A 22,056-nucleotide genomic window follows, 5' to 3' on the forward strand; every position below is an offset into this window, starting at 1 on the left:
CTACTTCGAGATTTAAAATCATTAGAGCTATGACTAGTAGTTCTGTGAACAGTGGACCTCGCGCTCAGTAAGTTACATTGACCTGTTGTTCTGTTTTCTCAGAAAATAATGAATGAATTATCAATTTAAATTGTCTAGAAAAAATCCTAAATAAACATAGAGGTTACTGTCCTATCGTACCGTAACGTGTCGTCCCAGAATGTGAGTGTGGGCGCGGTTATCTGGTTTGGCTGCAACTGTCTACTAAAGTTGATGGAAAGATACATTTTCAAGATGTTCTATGTTTTTGACCAGGTAGTATTATAGTCCACTAAACAGCTGATTTATGATGAATAATTCTATAGTCTGATATTTACTCTAATATTGGCATATATGAAGGAGGCTCCTTTTTCAGGGTTCAAGGTCCCCTGAGTCCAAAAACGTGTGTGTGTGTGTGTGTGTGTGTGTGTGTGTGTGTGTGTGTGTGTGTGTGTGTTGTGTGTGTGTGTGTGTGTGTGGTGTGTGTGTGTGTGGTGTGTGTGTGTGTGTTGTGTGTGTGTGGTGTGTGTGTGTTGTGTGTGTGTGTGGTGTGTGTTGTGTGTGTGTGTGTGTGTGTGTGTGGTGTGTGTGTGTGTGTGTGTGTGTGTGTGTGTGTGTGTGTGTGTGTACACGATATCTCATCTCTCAATTAACAGAATGACTTGAAATTCGGAACTTGAGGTCCTCACAATATAAGGATCCGACACGAACAATTTCGATCAAATGCAATTCAAGATGGCGGCTAAAATGGAGAAATTGTTGTCCAAAACAGTGTTTTTCGCGGTTTTATCGAAAACGGCTCCAGCGATTTTGATTAAATTCATACCTAGAATAGTCATTGATAATCTCTATCAAGTGCCACAAGTCCCATATCTGTAAAATTTTCAGGAGCTCCGCCACATCTATGCAAAGTTTGATTTTAGATTCCCATTATCAGGCTTCAGATACAATTTAAACAAAATATTTCGAGTTGAAAAGATTGAGCATGAGACTCTCTACAATTTATGTTCAATAACATTTTCACCTAAAATTGAAAAAAAGCTCGAAATTCGAGAAAATGTGATTATTCAATTGCAAACTGTTGGCAACTGTTAATCCTATTAAATCATTCACTATTAAGAGATTGTGAATTCAGAAAAGGTCGCTCATATTCAGACAACATTTTCTCCGTATAAAGAGTGATAGAGAAAAGTAGAGAGTTTAATCTTGGAACGCTTATGTCTTTTATTGATTTCGAAAAGGTTTTCGATAGAGTGAATACAAGTATTATGTGGAAGATCTTGATGGAAAAGTTTATCCTTTTCATCTTGTAAATGCTATAAGATCACTGTACCATGATACACAAATAATAATCAATACAGTGATGAACGACTGGATGAAATGGAGTGCGACAAGGGTGTAGTTTATCACCCACTTTATTCAATATATATCTTGACCACATTTTCCAAAAATGGAAATGTAGTGTAGGTTTAGGAATACAACTTGAAAAAAACGTTCACCTGAATGCATTGTTATTTGCTGATGATTTTTGGATAGTGCAGGACAATGAAAATGACCTCCAAAGATCAGTCCATATCTTCAATGAAATAGGTCAGGAATATAATTAAAAAATATCAACTAAGAAAACTAAAATTATGGCATTCAGAGGCAAATATCCGGTCTGATCGAAAATTGTTATTAACAATACAGTGTTGGAACAAGTTTCTCAATATACATATCTAGGAAGTGACATTAGTTACATAGATGAATTAGATATTGAGAAGAAAATAGGAAATGTAACCAACCTTATTTAAGATTACTCAAATAAAGCTGCTTAGCACAATAGGAAGCTATGCTGGTCATGAGGGCCAGTGAATTTTGGCAATCTTGGTTGAAAGAAAAGAGTATAACCAAAGTCCAATTGAATCTTATATTTTTTAACAATAAGAAATCAAACATACTTAAATATTCATAACAGCTTTTGAAAGAATTGAGTTAAATAATTTTGCTATTTAGAATAATTAACAAAGTCTATATAAAAAGCCCGGATAATGAAGATTCTGATGAAGTGTAGAGAAACGCAGATATACGAAGTTAATTCATTATAAAACTCTATGGACTTGGCTGAATTGCTGACAAAATGTTGAATGAAATGTTCTGCTTACCGCACTGATTGTAGATTGAAAAATAACTTGTTATAATTAATACTCATATTCTTTGTTTTATGTCATGGTGTATTTCCTTCAAGTCTAGTATCATTTTGTTGAAGTATCTAACATCGGTTTCAAAGATTGGCTTCATCCATAATTTATATTTTAAAAATCCATGTGAAATATTTGAAGTACGGTAAATAAAAAACCCAACAGGGTTATTAAAAGGTTCAATCAGACATTGGATAATAATTATATATCTTTCCCTAGCATAGTTGAAGAAAATTAAATATGATTAATAATGCCGAAACATTATTAAAAGAAAGAAAAATTGGTACACAAAAGTTTGAGGCGTTCTATCATGATTCTGAACAGAAGTGCAAGTCAGAGCTTTCCACAGCTGACGAAGGCAAAGAGTTCGGCAAGGAGGATCGGAGTTCGGTCAGACAGTAGTACCACAGTAACAAAACAGAATCAATGAGGAAAATAAATATAAAAGGCAAGATGGAAATCTCGAAAGAATCGTCCAAAATAAGAAGAAAGAAAATAAAATGAGCAATTAATAAATTTTTGGTACAAACCTCCTCCACTGGGAGCATTTAATTTGGAAAACAAAATTGTACCAGAAATTTATTGAGGATAGAAGTTAAAGAAATAGGTAAATAGATATATATTGGTTGGCCACCCAATGAAAATGGAAAAAGAAGAAGGGAAGATAAAAGAGAAAGAGATAGCATAGAACATTGTCAATTGATCAGATTGACAAGGCTTGAAAAAAAAAAATAATAAGAATTGAACAAATCTTCAAATCTCCATGTTGCTATAGATGCATGAGTTACAGAGGGAAGAAATTGAGAGTACTGAGATAAAAGAGCAAACAACACAAAATCAAAATACAAATTAAATACAACTAAAATAACTCACTGTAACACACTTGGTTAGAAAGTAATATTAACTACAATTCTTAAAAAGTATAGAATACAATTATATCATATTATATCAAGAAATCAAGTGACACAATCATAGTGCAAAATCACAAGTTTCCAAAAACAACATAAAATAGCTATTTATGTATTAAGAGCGTAATGCGCGACTTTATCGATCGTGCGAAACAGTTATCACGCGACGCGAAACGGAGCATGATAATTTTGCAAACGCGATAAAGAAGCATTACACGCGAATAACATACAAAAATTTTTCTACAACTGCCCAAACCTGTTAAATTACTTATATCGGCGGAGTTACAATTACCGACTTTTTAGGTTAAGATCTGACTTTTTGGCGAGTTGCTTACAATCAGCTGATTAGGGATCATTCAATCGATGTTGACAAGGAATTGATGGAGAATAAAACGTTGATAGAGCAGATGAAAATAAGCATTGAGGTGTTGGAGGCTGAGAATACTGCCTTGAGGAGCGAAAATAAATCATTCGAGATAGAGCTAAAGAATCTCCGAGGTTTCTACTCTCCTGGTGACACAGCTACTAATTACAAAGCCATTAATCCCATGATCACTGCAACAAAAAATTATTATAGTATACTTGAAAATTCATTGGCTGACTCATATCAGACGCATCATCCAACGATAATAATTGCATTGATAGCATTTCACCGAAAACAACAAAACCAATCGGAAAACCGAATAAAACAATCAAAACGATTTTTGCAGAGCAGGAACACCTGGAAAATGAACCGAGAACTGAGAAAAAAAGCGAGTAAAAAATGAAAAAAAAAACAAAATCCTCATCTTAGCTGATAGTCATGGACGCGATATCTGTGAAATTGTCAAAGCTCGAATCCCTAATTCTGATGTACAAGTCTTTTATAAGCCAAATGCTACGTTTGGCCAGTACAGGTGATAAATGGAGCGGACAAACAAACATCAAATTTTGGACCCAAGGACTACTTGATAGTGATGGGAGGTACAAATGACATTGACGACACTGAATCCCAAAACTTCGACTGGTTTAGAGAGAATTTGGATTACCTGATCCCTATCAGTCCAAGAACCAACTTGATTGTGACCACCATTCCTAATCGATTTGACAAACCCGAACTGAACATGGCAATAGACAGGGCAAATGATTTCATCCATAAATATATAAACACAATTGAGAGAAAGAATGTCAAAAACCTGGGAATCTGCTTCATTAATGAGAGATTAAGTAGGGGAGGTTTCACAAGGCATGGGCTACACTTCAACAAGTCAGGAAAACACATTTTGTGTAACAGATTTTCAGAATTGATCACAGATAGGGTGCCATTCAGAAATACTGCTGTAAGGGAGACTTTTTTAATGAAGTGGCTGAGAGGGGGCGCAGTGGCATGATCTCTCACCTGAGTGGTCCGCAACCCAGGGACACATCAAGTAGCTTGAAGAAGGATATTCCTTATCTGCTACATATCAATATCCGTGGAGTGAGAAGCAATAGAAATGATCTGCAAGTCTTCCTTTCTGAATTCCACACACTCATTCCCATAATATGTCTTAATGAACACTGGTTGAACACTTCAAATGTCAGCCTACTTAACTCGATTCCTGGTTTCTCTTGTGCTGATAGTTTCTCTAGGGCAGTAGATAATCATGGCGGCTCAGCAATCCTCGTGAGAAATGATGTTAAATATAAAGTTAGAGGTGAATTACATGTATTTAATAAAGAAAAGGTATTTGAGGCATCGTGCATTGAGCTTACCAGACCTAAGGTACTAATAATATCCCTCTATAGGATCCCCAGACAAGAGCATGTAGGAGAATTTTTTGAAATACTTGACTCTTTCCTCCATCACATTGGTGTTGGAGTCATGTATGAAAACGTCTTTTTTGCAGCGGATTTCAATGTGGACTTGCTTGGTGACAGCGATGATGCTAAAACTTTGGTTGACATTTTTGCATCATTTGCCTTATCCCCCAATTTCAACACCCCAACCAGAGTAACATCAATTTCTGCTACCTGCATAGACAATATCTTTTCTAAAAATGATGTGGAAGTCAGCAATGGAATTGTCCTCAGCATGGGGTTCTCTGACCACGAGGGGTTGTTTTTACCCATGTCAGAGAGAGTCACACCTGAGTCAAAAGTTCAAAAAAGTGTGAAAATGAGAAACTTCTCTATTAACAACTTCAAGGTATTCAGAGACAAGCTCTCTGTTGTAAATTGGGATTTCAATGAGTCTCTCACAGTCAATGAGAACTTTGATTGCTTTCTAGGAAAATTCCTGCCTATATTCAATGAAACATTCTGTGCCATTTCTATAAAACAAACTATTAGAAAGGGTTGGATTACTGCTGGAATTGTAACGTGAAGTAGGAAAAAAAGAGAATTACATAAACTGTACATGGAAACACAGGATCAAAACTTTAAAAATTATTACAGATCGTATAATAGAATATTCAAAAGTGTCATTAAACTTGCCAAAAGGAAATATCATGAAAAGTACTTAGAGATAGCCAACAACAAAGTAAAGGCCGCATGAGACATAGTGAAATTTGAGCTAGGTAAGCACAAGGATAAAGCAAGTACAATCCCATCTAGAGCAAGAATTAATCCTAGTTCAGTAGCAGAGGATTTTAACAGTTTTTTCATCGATGTTCCAAACCGTGTTGGAAGTACTCACAATCTGCTTGCTTCAACAAGAAACATGTTAGATAACTGCAGCTCTAGGATGAGATTTAAACTTCTTAGTCTCAAGCAAGTGGAGGTGCTCATTAAATCGCAGAAAAATAAAAATTCAGCTGGATGGGATGAAATTCCAGTAAAAGTTTTCAGGATGGTTGCTGATATATTGTCTGAACCCTTGTCCAGGATCCTCAACCAGTCTTTCACTGTTGGCGAGTTCCCTCATAAAATGAAGTATGCACTGGTAAGACCTATCTTCAAGAAAAATGACAAGGAGGACTTGAACAATTACAGACCCATTGCCATCCTCACAGCCTTTTCCAAACTTTTTGAGAAGGCAGCTAATGAACAAATTCTTCATTTTATGAGAGTGAATAATATAGTCTCAAAAACACAATTTGGCTTCTTACGTGGACTTGATACAGTAGCAGCTCTAATAAAATTTTTCAATACTGTGCCGGCAAGTTTAGACGCCTCCCAGCAGGTATGTGGAGTGCTATGCAATCTGTCGAAAGCATTCGATTGCGTAAATCATGATATTCTTGTTGAAAAGTTGAGAAAATATGGCATTCGGGGAAGGGAGCTGTGGTGGTTCAATTCGTTTTTGAAAGAGAGGATGCAGGCCACCCTAATAAACCATGACAATAAAAATTATCAATCAAAATGGGCTTTAATCAATGCTGGTGTACCACAGGGCTCCATTCTTGGTCCCACATTATTTATTATATACGTAAATGATCTGTCATCTTGCTCTACTAAGCCACTTATTCAGTATGCCGATGACACATCTTCTATTATTACTAATTCAAGTTTGAGAGCTGTAGTCACCCAAACACAGGAAGAGCTACTGAATATCAAGAAATGGTTTGCTGCAAATGGTCTGTCTATAAACTCAAGTAAGACAAAGTTCATTACCTTCCAACCCCCCATTTTGCAGCCAGAAACTTTAATGAGTTGGCCGATTTGAGTGTACCCCAGCAGAGCGTTGCTGTTGATCTTCTAGGAGTAACACTAGATAGTAGATTGGACTGGTCAGTACACATTCAAAAAATATGCTCCAGGGTTAACTCGGCTATTTTCTCTCTGCGAGTGCTCAAAAACACATTGAGCTTCAAAGCCCTAATGGTGGTATATTACGGTTATCTTTTTCCTTTCCTCAAGTATGGCATAACCCTTTGGGGAAGATCAAAATTCTTCATCCAAGTATTTAGATTTCAGAAAAAAGCATTAAGAGTTATTTTTGGTAAGCCCCCCCGATATCCATGTCGAGATCTATTCCTGAGTAGCAGGATACTTACACTGCCGTCACTGTATATCTTGGAGATCTGTTCATACATTCACAAAAACCTACTAAACTTCACCCGCAATAATGAAATCCACAGTTACAATACAAGGCACTCAGCCTCCCTATAAGTGGCTGCTCATAGAACCGCCATGTTTGAAAAATCTCCGCAATATATTGGCCCAAAAATATATAATAGATTACCTCAGGATATTAGAGACATGGCGGACTTACAAAGATTCAGAGAAATGTTAAAGAGGCTGTTACTTGAAAGGCCATACTATTCTGTGGATGAGTTTCTGCAGGAGTGATATATTATTGTTCCTTGTCTTTGATTCTTCCCAGGTCCTTGCAAACGCCAATGCAAACATTCCAATAGGTAATCTTGACTAACTGCGTTTTTATATATAATATATATAAATAGTGTGTGTGTGTGTGTGTGTGTGTGTGGTGTGTGTGTGTGTGTGTGTTGTGTGTGTGTGTGTGTGTGTTGTGTGTGTGTGTGTGTGGTGTGTGTGGTGTGTGTGTGTGTGTGTGTGTGTGTGTGTGTGTGTGTGTGGTGTGTGTGGTGTGTGTGGTGTGTGTGTGTGGTGTGTGTGTGGTGTGTGTGTGTGTGTGTGTGGTGTGTGTGTGTGTGTGTGTGGTGTGTGTGTGTGTGTGTGTGGTGTGTGTGTGTGTACACGATATCTCATCTCCCAATTAACGGAATAACTTGAAATTTGGAACTTGAGGTCCTTACACTATTAGGATCCGACATGAACAATTTCGATCAAATGCAATTCAAGATGGCAGCTAAAATGGCATAAATGTTGTCAAAAATAGGGCTTTTCGCGATTTTCTCGAAAACGGCATCAACGATTTCGATCAAATTCATACTTGAAATAGTCATTGATAAGCTCTATCAACTACTACCACAAGTCCCATATCTGTAAAAATTTCAGGAGCTGTGCCCCATCTATGCGAAGTTTGATTTTAGATTCCCAATTATCAGGCTTCAGATACAGTTAAAACAAAAAATTTCAAGTCGAAATGATGGAGCATAAAAATCTCTACAATTAATGTTGAGTAACATTTTCACCTAAAATTTTAAATAAGCTCGAAATTCGACAACATAAGATTATTAAATTGCAAACTGTTGGCAACTGTTGATTCTATTATTCACTATGAAGAGATAGCAGACTTCGTGTGTCTGCAGCGTTATTGTCCTGACATTTAAACATTTAAACATTTAAACATTAAACATTTAAACATTTAAACATTTAAAAAACATTTAAACATTTAAACATTAAACTTTAAACATTTAAACATTTAAACATTTAAACATTTAAACATTTAAACATTTAAACATTTAAACATTTAAACATTAAACATTTAAAACATTTAAACATTTAAAATTTAAACATTTAAACATTTAACATTCAAACATTTAAACATTTAAACATTTGAACATTTAAACATTTAAACATTCAAACATTCAAACATTTAAACATTTAACCATTTAAAACATTTAAACATTTAAACATTTAAACATTAAACATTTAAACCTTTAAACATTTAAACATTTTAACATTTAAACATTTAACATTTAAACATTTAAACATTTAAACATTTAAACATTTAAACATTAAACATTTAAACATTTAAACATTTAAACATTTAAAACATTTAAACATTTAAACATTTAAACATTTAAACTTTAAACATTTAAACATTTAAACATTTAAACATTTAAACATTTAAACATTCAACATTTAAACATTTAAACATTTTAACATTTAAACATTTAAACATTCAACATTTAAACATTTAAACATTTAAACATTTAAACATTTAAACATTTAAACATTTAAACATTTAAACATTTAAACATTTAAACATTTAAACATTAAACATTTAAACATTTAAACATTTAAACATTTAAACTTTAAACATTTAAACATTTAAACATTTAAACATTTAAACATTTAAACATTTAACATTTAAACATTTAAACATTTAAACATTTAAACATTTAAACATTTAAACATTTAAACATTTAAACATTTAAACATTTAAACATTTAAACATTTAAACATTTAAACATTTAAACATTTAAACATTTAAACATTTAAACATTTAAACATTTAAACATTTAAACATTTAAACATTTAAACATTTAAACATTTAAACATTTGAACATCATGAGAAATGCCAAACCGTCGACTTGAATCTTTTAGAACTCACTTTGCTCGGTCAATGATGTGAAAATCAATGCATTCAAATCTGAGAGAATAGTGAAATGAATATTTACTGGGATGACAAGTATCCGGTGACTCATCAGATCCATCCTTACAGTCAGGGCTGCCGTCGCAGAGGAATCCTGGTCGAATACACTCACCACTGTCGCACTTGAACTCAGGATTCCAGCACTTCCTCCTAACTGCAAAAAAACAATTAAAATACATGAACGAAATTCAGCTTCACAGTAGTTCTAGGATCAAAGAACAGCACAAATTCCGGTTCCTTTAAGGCTGTGCAAAGGCTGAAAAAAAACTTCCAACAGGTGATATTTTTCAAAGTTTTTCGACTCGTATATCATAAAGTAATCAAAATGAGAAAGGTTTCTCAGGAAAACATTTCTTTTCCGATCATTACTTTTTGAGATATGAGCGCCTAAAGTTTGGATTTTTGGGACAGAACATTTCAAGTTCGGTAAGAGATAAATCCATGAGATTAAGAGAATAGATTCTTAATGGTATTGTTGATAAAATTAAACAGAAATTTTCTGAAAATATCAATTTTTGAGAAAGTTATTCAATTTACTAAAAATGACAAAAAAAGTTTCAGTTAAGTTATTTTTAGTCATTTTTGTTAAATTGAATAACTTTCTCAAAAATCAATATTTCAAAAAAAATATGTTTTACTAGATGAACAATACAATGAAGAATCTATCCTGTAATTCTCATGGATTTATCTTTTACCGAACTTGAAATGTTCTGTCCCAGAAATTTAAACTTTAGGCGCTTAAAACTCAAAAAGTACCTAGGTTAGGTAGAGTAATGATCGGGAAAATTCTTTTCCCAAGAAACTTTTTTCATTTTGATAGCTTCATGATATACAAATCGGAAAGCTCTGAAAAATATCACCAGTAAAAAGTTTATTTTTAGCCTTTGCACAGCCTTAACGCTGGTGTTTATACTTCAACTACTGTTCAATTATTACAATTGAATTACCAATTCAATTCAGTTTATTGTTCACCAAAATGTATACAAATTTAATACCTCCAAATCCTTTTAAATTTATAGCATCTTTGAACTTTCTATATTTGAGCTATAGTTTTCTGAGAATATATTGAATGAACTGTTCCATTATTGATTCGAAAAGAGGTTCTCATGGAAAGTTGCATTACATAATATTACTGAAATATTTTGTAATTTGTGGAAAAAGCTGAAAATAAATACAATGTAACGTCGAAATCTGAATCGAATATCATTATTGATAACGATGTAACGTCGAGTTTGAAATCTTGAAATTTATTTCAGATATAACCCCGATAACACTCTTTAGAAGTGGAACCTTTAAATTTAGGCTATTGTGTTAAATTGTTTTATTAAAATACTAGTTGGTAACCCGTGCTTCGCAAGGGTCTATTTTAAATCTTTTCAAAATGAAAACTTGACATAACAAAAAATTCGAAATTTGAAAATAGGCCTATAACCATCCTCGGTTAATGGAGAATCTTTATGCAAAATTTCAAATCAATCAGTCCAGACGTGATGATGCGTCAAATATAATTTTCCTACATGATGGAAAATTGGCTGGCTGTATGAGCCAGCTCTTTCCATAATTATAGTAAGGATGTTGGATAGATGGATGATTTATCAGTATCTTTGAATGAGAATAACTGTTGAACGGTTTGAGAAATCGGTGCGGTTTTGATGCGACAGAAAATCAGTTATTTTTATTCGAATAGGATTCCCAATCATACCTATCATATAATGTCCCTTTCAAAAGAAATGTTCAGCTGCTTCTTTACAACAACTGGAAGCATGACAAATTGAAAACTCGACGTAATGGAATCTTGAAGAACTGAAAATAGGCATAAACCATCCTCGGTTAATTGAGAATCTATATGCAAAATCTCAAATTAATCAGTTGAGTATTTCAGACGTGATGATGCGTCAAACATAATCCCCTATTCCTTACGTGTATAAGCCAGTTCTTTCCTTTACTATAGTATGGAAAACTGAAGAAGACATGATACTTGAAAAACTCACAGAATCATATTGATTTTTTTTCAATACATCAATAAATTTTAGTATCGATTAGATCCTCCTCAATTTGAATCAGGCAGCCTTTTGTTTTCCCAATTCCAAACTAAATACCTAAAATACTCATTTCACTGCAAATTTGTTTCCGATAGTACATTATAACTGAATAATATAAATTATTACTTATTCTATTGTGATCTATTCATGTTCTTCTCATGAAGTTCAATGATAGGCCTACAGCATGAAGACTATATGTCCATTTCATTTGAACTGGTGGCAAAATTTTACATTAAAAATAATTATTTGATAAAATCCAAGTTCAATTGTAATGAAAACAAATTCCTTCAAAAAGTAATTGATAATAAATACATTTCGAGGGAAAAAATTAAGAACAAAAAAATTGGTAAGAATCAGGATTCAAACCGAGGAACCATCGCTCTGAATGCGAGCGTTTTACCATTATGCTAGACGGACGTTCGAAAATTATTGTCTTTTAAGAAAATTATAACCTTCTCATAGGAAAACACACTTCTGGGCTTCAACAATTTAGCCTATGGAACTTAATGTACGGTAGCATAGATGAAATTTGATTATTAATTCTGTAAAATCTAGAAGGAAAATTGAAATTTGGGCTTCCAGGTGCACGAGATTGATATTTTTAGAATCTATGTGAAAATTTGGAGGTCTAAATCATTCCCGTTTTTCCGGTATGCAATCCACAAGTTGACATGTTTTGATGCGAACAAACAAACACACGAACACACGAATAAACACAACCCTACACTCTCTTATTATATAGGTTATATAGAAGTAATACAGATCATGTGTTTGTGCGAAGTTTCTATCATTTTTTTTTCGATTTGACCATAGACTTGGTACATTTGCCTATATTTGTTCAAAGAATTGAATCCTAGAAATTTTAGTTGGTTATAGAGAGGATCATTCTATTGAGATAGTTTTAGGTGGAGAGGTGAATAATTATAGTCCAACTAAAGTAAACGCAAATTGGTGAGGTGGGTGATGATGGCACCATCTCTGAGTGAAATTGGTAAATTTCAAGCAGTAAAGAAAGTTCATCACTACATGTTTGTTTACATCTGAAATGTCATCATAACCTGACTTCTCATTAAACATATGTTTATACAAGATTTTTCAAATTCAGTCATACATTTATGTAAATGTTACATTTTCACATTCAATTAAAAAAATATACCAAAAATAAGAAACGATTAGCACCAATTCAAGCTTTCACTGAACCATTGTAATTGGACAAGTGAGGAATATTATTGTCTGTTTCTCTCTAAAACATAAATAAAACCTGATTTTAAAACTGTCATATGATTGGCACATCTCCAATATTTGAAAAAAACACAAATGTAATTTTAAGCTTGAAATTTGCCAATTTCACTCAGAGATGGTGCCACCATCACCCGCCTCACCAATTTATTTTGCGTTTACTATAATAGTTGAATAGTCAATCGATAGTGATTCCAGATGATTTTAAGTGGATTTTAAACCATGAAGAAATAACACTTATCTAGGAGATATAATGCTCTCTGGTTTGAATTGAAACAACCAATCTGATTCTGAAAATTGCAGTTTCTATTTTGAATATGACATGAAATTTCGATCATGAAATCCTTTTTCAAATTTGAAAATAAGTATTTTTTATATTGAGAACTCATGTGATTTTTGATAAGTTATAATATTATATAAATTAAAGAATTCAAAAGAATGGTTATGATAATTTCATATCATGTTTTTATTTGTTCCCAATCATGTAATCTTCTTACCACAGTACAAAGCGTAATTCAATTCTCATTATATTTGATTACAATATGATAATTCTCTCTCATTGAATGATTTGATTCCAGAAGAATGGGATGACAACGCAAATTATTAAATGAGTTGTTTTCAAGAGCCAATTAATGAGGAAATCAATGACAAATTGATAACTGCAAACTTGTTCTGTTTCATTGCGAAGTACTGTTTTTCAAATTAGTGCTGGGATGCTAGAAGTGGTCGAATGTGACAAAAAATCATGAACACTTATTCAATTGATCAAATTTCATAAATTATCATTCATTTCATGAGTTGTACTTCGGAATTTTTCTGTACTCGACTTGAAAAATGGAATTACGTTTCCATAGACCGACAATATCCTCTACCATAACTCCAATTTTCATTGGGAGATGGAAACCCAATAAAAATCAAGGGGAAACTCTGCAATTTCCTGCAGCAGGACTCACCACATAATTAATGGATAGCGCTACAAAAAATTCTGATATGGTATTGCTCGTCAGGCTTGCAAATTTTATTTAGGCTGCTATGCTATTACATGGTTAGAGACTATTGCACAGGAGCATCATCATCATCATCATAATCATCATCATCTTCACTTCAGGGATTAGGTTTATTAATGAACCTGTTCCGGTACCCATCTCTTTCTTGGTCTCCCTACATCTCTTTTTCCTGTAGGTCTATAGTTTTGGACTACAACGGGAATTCTTCCAGGTGGCATTCTATCCAAATGACTGCACCAGTTGTGTCTATTTTGAATAATTCTTTCATGTAGAGGAGCAACCAATAAACCCTGTCTTATATCAGTGTTTCTTATTCTATCAACTCTAGTGCAGCCAAATACACTCCTTAGAAACCTCATTTCTGCAGCTTGAATTCGACTGTTCATTCTACGTGTGTGAATCCAATTCTCACTTCCATATAGGAGAGTCGGAACTGCAATGGTATTATAGAACTTTATTCTGGTTTCTTGTCTTCATTTATTTTTCAGGTTTCTATGTATAGTGCCACATATTTTCTGAAACTTTGAAATTTTATTGTATACATCAATATCTGTATCATATGTTACATCATTACCAAGATAGTTGAAATTTTTCACTTGCTCTATGAATTTTCCGTTCAATTCTATTTTGGTTCTAATTGATATTTTCCTTTGAATGCCATTGATTTGGTTTTCATAACTGATATTCTCTAATTGTAATTTTCAGCAACTCTGTCCAACATGAAAACTGATTTTTGTAAGGAATCTTAATTTCTCTGAATTATTACTAAGTCGTCTGCATACATAATTGAATTTACAAAACTATGGGTTGAGAGCTGTAAACCTGAGTCCACTAAAGTTTTCCATGTGTGTAACATGTCGTCAACATAAATATTAAATAAAGTCGGCGATATACAACAACCTTGTCTAACCCCTTTGTTTATGCCAATGGCATCAGTCAAACCCCCCTTTACTTGTAGTATCCATGTAGAGGCTCTGTAGAGATTGAATGATATGTTTGGGATATCCTCTTGATTCAAGAATTGACGATAACATGCCGCGATTAACTGAATCAAAAGCCTTTGTAAAATCGATAAAAGCCATGTGGGTCTCAAGATTATACTCCCTTTTCGCAATTATTTGATTCAAGGAGAAAACTGCATCAGAGCATGATCTACCCTTTCGAAAGCCCATCTGTTCTTCCAGAAGTAATATTTCAGTTATTATTTTCAGTCTATTATTAATTATTTTTGCATATACTTTGTATGTTGCATCCAAAAGACTAATACCTCTGTAATTTTGATGGTCTGATCTATTTCCTTTTTTGAATAGGGATATAACCTTAGACTGCAACCATTCTTTGGGAACTTGGTGTCTCTCCCAACACATATTGAAAAAGTGTAGAATTCTAAGGTGCAAAAGTATTCCACCATACTTAAGCAGCTCCATATTTATCCCATTCAAACCAGGTGCCTTTCGATTTTTCATACTTTTTAAGGCATCTGATAGCTCTTCTAACGTGATTGGATCAACACAGCAATTCTCACAGATTATCTCAGCCCTATTTGGCTCTACATCTTCACACCAAAGCTCTTTGTAATGTTTGATCCATTCATCTGTTCCAATGCAATCGACTTCCACATTGTCTCTTTGGCTCTTATTCAAGACTTTCATAACTTTGTAAGCCAACGATTGTCTCCCATGTACATCGTGTTCAATAGTTGTTATAAATCTATTCCATGATTCTTGATGAGCTTTTTTCACAATTCTTGAGGCCTTATTCCTAGCAATCCGATAAATGATCTTGTTACGTTCTGCCTGACATCCCAAGTATCTCCTATATGCTTCATTTTTCTCTTCAATTGCTTTCTCTATCTCTTCTGTCCATATCTTTAATCCCTTCCTACTCCTATATCCCATTCTGCAACCAACAGCTTCATTTGCACTCTTTACAATTATATTCTTTATATTTGTCCATTCCGTTTCAATATCTTCTTCTGTTGGGGTATTCTGGATGTAAGAATTCATACGCTGCTGATAGAGATGCCTGATACTTTCTTCCTCTAACAGATACACTTTGAAAACTTCATTTCCATGGGTTGCGTTTGTTTCCTTTGTCTTTTTGGTTTTCTTCCATCGTCTATACAAATCAATTCTACCAACAACCAAATAGTGATCTGAGAATACATCAAAACCACGGAACACATTCACATCTGTTATCTTTTTTGCTTTTTTTTGATTAGCTATCATGTAATCTATCAAAGATCTTGTTCCACGTGCTGCCCATGTGAACTTATGTATTTATTTTTTACGGAAGAAAGTATTCATGATTTATAGCTGATTGAAAGTGGCAAATTCTCTAAGGCTCTCCCCGTTTCTGTTGTTTACATTCTCGCCAAAAGCTCCTACCACATTGTTAATAGGTTCTACTCCAACTCTTGCATTCAGATCACCCATGATAATAATTGCATATTTCTTATTATATTTTTCCACCTCCGTCTGAAGTGTGTTGTAGAATGAAACTGTTTCCTCTTCTTTCCCTTCTTCAGGCGCATAGACTCCTATTATCACCAGGTGGCCTCGTCCATATTTGAACTTGATGGTGAGAACTCTTTCATTGATATAATTGTAGTCTACAATTCTCTGTTCCCATTTCCTATCCACAAAAATGGCCACACCCTTGGCTGCCCTGCTCTCCTGATCCACACCACTATAAAACATAGCATAATCTTCTACATATTTCAAGCCAGTCAACTTCATTTTTGTCTCTGTTACAGCAGCAATATTAATATTTTGAATCTTGAAAATTTTACAGAGTTCTATTTCCTTATTCCTTATTCCTCTTACATTCCATGTGGCTATTTTCAATTGTTCCGTAATCCAGTTCCGTTTTCTATGTTTAGCAATCCTGTTCATATTTCCGATAGTCCTGTCCATTCCGAGGCTGTTCTGGGTACTGCAAGTGGTTGGCTTTTTACATGGATAGGGTACTGGCGTATCGCACAACCTCCTGACTAGGAGGACCATAATTTTGGTTTTATTCCCTGGAGTATCAGCCGCCCAATATGGGTACAGACGCTGTTTGAAGCCACCCAATCTGGGTACAGACGCTTCTGAAAGAAGTGAGAGAAATGATAATTTGAGAAAAGAATAACCAGAGTGGTCGGATAGGACAGAGAAAGGATGTAGTGCGCGACCATTGGAACAGCGAGTGTTCACCCTTTGAAACAAGGTGACCCAGCCATCCAACTAGTCGCGCACTGACAAGAATGGCACAAAGCTGAGTAAATTGAAAGGTGCCATGCTAGAAAATAAAGAAGTTCCAAAGCATGTGAAAGAAGAAGAAGAAGGGAGGAGGAATAAGGACTTTGGAAAGTGGTTACCTTTTAGTCGCTTCTTACAAGCAAGCAGGGATACTGTGGGTACAATTCTACTCCCCCTACCACACTGGGCAATAAATAATAATTGCAAATAATTGCAGGAGCAGATGCTCCCTGTTATTATTCATATCATGGCTAAGTGTCAGCCACCATTAATGAAGAAGTTTTTCCTACTATGATTGAAGTGGACTTGATTCATGATCATTATAGGAGAATGAGAATGATCAATAATAAGAAAATGATAGTGATGATTAACATCCTGGTTTCAATACATGAGTGCAATAAAGCATATAGATAACATTTCCTATTCTTAGTAGTCCAAGAGTACTTATTTATTGGAAGTAAATTTTTTGATTGAATGTACTCTTATAATCAATATACATCAATGAATGAAAGACAACTTGGCCATCACTATTATTCCTATTACTTCTGAGACTGAGAAGACCAACGTTGATGCGACAATGTATGGATGGCAATGTATGGATGGTAATGCATGGATGGCAATGTATGGATGGCAATGTATGGATTGCAATGTATGGATTGCAATGTATGGATGGTAATGAATGGATGGCAATGTATGGATGTCAATATATGGATGGCAATGGATGGATGGCAATGTATGGATGGCAATGGATGGATGGCAATGTATGGATGGTAATGCATGGATGGAAATGTATGGATGGCAATGTATGGATTGCAATGTATGGATGGCAATGTATGGATGGTAATGCATGGATGGAAATGTATGGATGGCAATGTATGGATGGTAATGCATGGATGGCAATGAATGGAATACCAGTAGATGGATATTAGATAACTGAAACTGACACTCGTCTTTATTGTGATATTCCATAGTATATAATAGATTGTTCAGTGGAACAGGGAAGTGATATGTCGACAAATACTCATAATATAAGAAGCTCATTTCCAATTTCGTCAATAATTTTTACTTTCCTTGCCCTATTACCATAGGTAAGAAAAGTATTGCTTTCCGAAAAAGGTAAGGTACCCGAATTTCTATACGTTTCAAGGTCCCCTGAGTCCAAAAAAGTGGTTTTTGGTTATTGGTCTGTATGTGTGTGTATATGAGTGTATGTGCGTCTGTGTACACGATATCTCATCTCCCAATCAACGGAATGACTTGAAATTTGGAACTTAAGGTCCTTACGCTATAAGGATCCGACACGAACAATTTCGATCAAATGCAATTCAAGATAGCGGCTAAAATGACAAAAATGTTGTCAAAAACCCGGTTTTTCGCGATTTTCTCTGAAACGGCTTCAACGATTTTGATAAAATCTATACCCAAAATAGTCATTGATAAGCTCTATCAACTGCCACGAGTCCTATATCTGTAAAATTTTCAGAAGCTCCGCCCCATCTATGCAAAGTTTGACTTTAGATTCCCGATTATCTGCCTTCAGATACAATTTAAACGAAAAATTTCCAGTGTAAAAGATTGAAAATAAAAATCTCTACAATATTAATGTTCAGTAACATTTTCACCTAAAATTGAAAATAAGCTTCAAATTAGAGAAAATGTGATTATCCAATTACAAACTGTTGGCAACTGTTGATTCTATCAAATCATTCACTATGAAGAGATAGCAGACCTCATGTGTCACCAGCGTTATTGTCCTGTCACCAGCTGGCTTAGATCTTTGAATAGTATAGCCTTGAGATGCGCGTGGACACTAACGTCAGGTGATCAATTTTCATAACGGCAAGGAAAGTTGTGTGATTGCGCCACACCAGATTTTTTTCAAAGTATTGAAACATTATTAAACAAAGGTGAATCAACCTCAAGTATGTTCAGCTGATAATTCTATCAAATAAAAATATATCTGTTTACCCCTCACACGAAGATAGTAGTAGGGGTGTTCTTGTAATATTGACAAGATTAAAATTGACTGTCAAATGCATTTCTAATAATAGGTTGATTTGAAATTATCACTCCATCGTTTTGCTGAACGGCATCTTTCTAGTTCATTCATAAAACACGTGTATTCAAATACTCTTAAAAATTATGCATGGACATATAATTTATATCCTAGATCACTTTCTTTCATCCAAATTTATTTCGTTCTGTACTGGAGCGATATTTTCTATCTTCCCCTAGAAGCTAGACCCTGGTCAGAAAACAGCACTATTAGGCAGATTAGATGACAGAAGTTTATCTATCACAAAGGTTGTCAGCCATTGTGTTCAGGGGCTTGGAGGAAACCTACGAACTTTCATTTCTATAGTCCGCAGATGAAAGAGACTTGAGCCCATGAATAGTGTGGTAATATTTTTTAAATCAGTAATATTTCTTGAGGTCACTTGCCTTTTATTGGGCTCTAACATTCACTCTAGTGTAATCCACTTTAAGGGCGGCTTCCATTACATTTTTGCTCCATTGTTTCCCAGAACGTCCACTTTTTCTTCATTCTACAAGCACCCACACCACGAGCGCTTTTTGTAGGCAGCTATTTCTTTTCAATTTCTGAGCTCTCAGTCGACTTAATTGATTTTTGTATCTTTCTACTCCTATTCCTCCATAAATAGCTCACAATAAATGAATTTTCATCAAACTGTTTTCGTTCCAGTCGAGAAAGGGATAACAGTAGTGATGATGATAACAAATTTGCAGATTAATTTTGGCTTATTTATTGTAAATTTAGATATGCAACAACACTAGATAATAAGAAATCGAAAATTTGAGTCAATTTAGTAGCTGGTTGAAATCTGACTGAGTAATTCAATTTGAATTAGGCTATAATATTGGAATAAATGCACAGAGCTAATTCTTATAATGTTGGAAATATACTTATCTTATTTCTGGATTGATAATCCGGAAAAAGTATGAAAAATATGAAGTAGGCGTTTCTTCAGGGAAAATGTCTTCAGCTCACCTAACCCAATCCATCGAATCTACATGGTTTTGCATGTACTTGCTGGCTAGCAGTTCTTTTTTAAATCAGTTGAATCAATTGAGGCTATATATTATTTTGACACCTCAACAGTCAGAATTCTGGAGTTTTAATTATTCATATACAATTCTAAAATTCATATTTTCTACTTTGTTTGTGACTAAATTATGTAAACGAATTGGTGAGAGGAACTGTACTCGACTGAGCCACTACCTTCGTAAACGGAGGTAGTGATTGAGCCCGTTATCTCTCTCCCACTCATTTTGTTATGATTCGAAGATAAAAGGAAAGGATACTCTGTTTTTGGAATGGATTGGTCATCATTCATTCATTCATACATTCATGAATGAATTTTATTTGCCAAAAACAAAATACAAAAAAGCTTTACAAAAAAAAATTGCATAGTTGCCTGTAAAGTTGGTATACGGGCGAAAGTTCTACGTGACAACGACTTTGAGTGGTAAAATAATTTTAATGTGAATATTCATTCCTAAAGTAGGAAGAAGGATGAAATAATAGTAACAATTTAAAACATTTATTTATACAAAGAATTATATTTAAAACATTAATTTATACAAAGAATCTCGCACTGAATTTCATATTAACAAAATTTTATTTTTACCTTCACACATCCTCAACAAAATCACTCTGTCTCTCTCGCTCTTAGGTGGGCTAACTGTGCTCGATTCAATTTTTTACATAGCAAGTAGCGCTCATTTTTTCAAGTTAAACAAATTATTATTGGCTGAGAAACGATTTATACTACTTTTGTGATTGAAAACTACCACAACATTGTGATTACTACAACATAACCTATTCACTTATACCTATTATACTTACACTTATACCTATTCACTTAAATAGGCCTACTTATTCACATAGCCTATTCACTAAGTAATGGCGCAGTGGCAGGAGATTGCTCCGTTTCACTCTCTCTCCAGGTGAATGCCTTCGGGTTGCTGTGAGTGAGCTCTATACTAACTACGTTATACTAAATACTCTATACGTTAGTATAGAGTTCAGTGGTTGCTGCTGCGTTGCTCGCCACTGCTCCTATTCGTGCTCTTTCCAGACGACCGTGAACCGAAACGAACGCTCTCACTCGCTCTCATTGTGAGCACATAACGTGGGAACGTAACACAGTTTCTTGAAGTGTCACCCGGCAAACCAATTTATAAGACGTTGTCACGTCAAAATAAATACAAGTATATTATGCTACTGCATTTAACTAAAGTAAATACATAAAAATTGAGGAAATGTTAAATAATTTAATTAGAAATAATAAAAAATTGATATCCTTATTCATGATATTATGAATAATAATCAATTAAATGAAAATTTCATTCATGCTAACATGCAAGAGTAAAGTAGGTGAGGCAAAAACACCGGCAGCGCCAGTGTGAGTCGTAAAATCAGCTTAATCAGAGTAATAATAATATAAACTTGAATTTAGCGTATGTAGTGTTCAAACATGTATAATATGAATATGAATTCGATTATTATATGAAAGTCAACGATTGGAAATAATTCAATTTGAGCCATGCCTCTATGGCTCTTTTTCTGTGTTTATTACTTCGGAAGTTATTAAGTGGAAATTCACTTTCCAGTATATTTATGAATTTACTGCTAATGTAGTAAAGTTGCCTTCTAAGAAGAGTTGAGTTGGTATTATATATTTCATATTTTTTCATAATTTATGTCATCAGCTAGAGGGGAACTATGCTCGTATTTGAAACTGTAATTTGTTATGCAACTAAGATATAACTGTCGTATAGTTTTAACATCAAAGAATCCAGAATACTCTGGTTTATTCGAATAGATTTCAATTATTGTTTCCAAACTCTTTCATTCACCCCTTGAACAACTACACCAATAATCATGCTGAATACTGAACAAGACATTTTTGTAAACTACACACAAATTCAATGATTCGCGCATTTGCAAATGACGAACTGCAGTGGAGTAATTATTATCAAAGTGTAAGACCGTCACGTGGGTGGGTTGATTACTGTTTTGAAGCTTTGGCTATTGACTGCAAGCTGGATCTGATGATTTGCTCCTAAAGTGAGATTCACATTGAACTGTCAGCATCCCTCATAGAGAACATTAGTGCTTCAACCAATGCTGATGATAGTTTGCAGAGACTCTCACTATATCCGCTTACACAGTGACTAGTCTTAGTGAACC

At 34.2% G+C, this 22,056-nt stretch overlaps 1 protein-coding gene across 1 annotated transcript in view; it reads right to left on the reverse strand.

The window, feature by feature from the left end:
* The window catches only part of LOC111044076 (G-protein coupled receptor GRL101), a 492,864-nt gene that overhangs the window by 66,519 nt on the left and 404,289 nt on the right, over positions 1-22,056 (reverse strand). The window contains 1 exon segment of the mRNA XM_039428094.1: positions 9,337-9,465. Coding sequence (XP_039284028.1) covers positions 9,337-9,465 — 129 coding nt within the window.

Source organism: Nilaparvata lugens, chromosome 5 (assembly GCF_014356525.2).
Source record: "Nilaparvata lugens isolate BPH chromosome 5, ASM1435652v1, whole genome shotgun sequence".
Classification (NCBI taxonomy): Eukaryota; Metazoa; Arthropoda; class Insecta; order Hemiptera; family Delphacidae; genus Nilaparvata; species Nilaparvata lugens.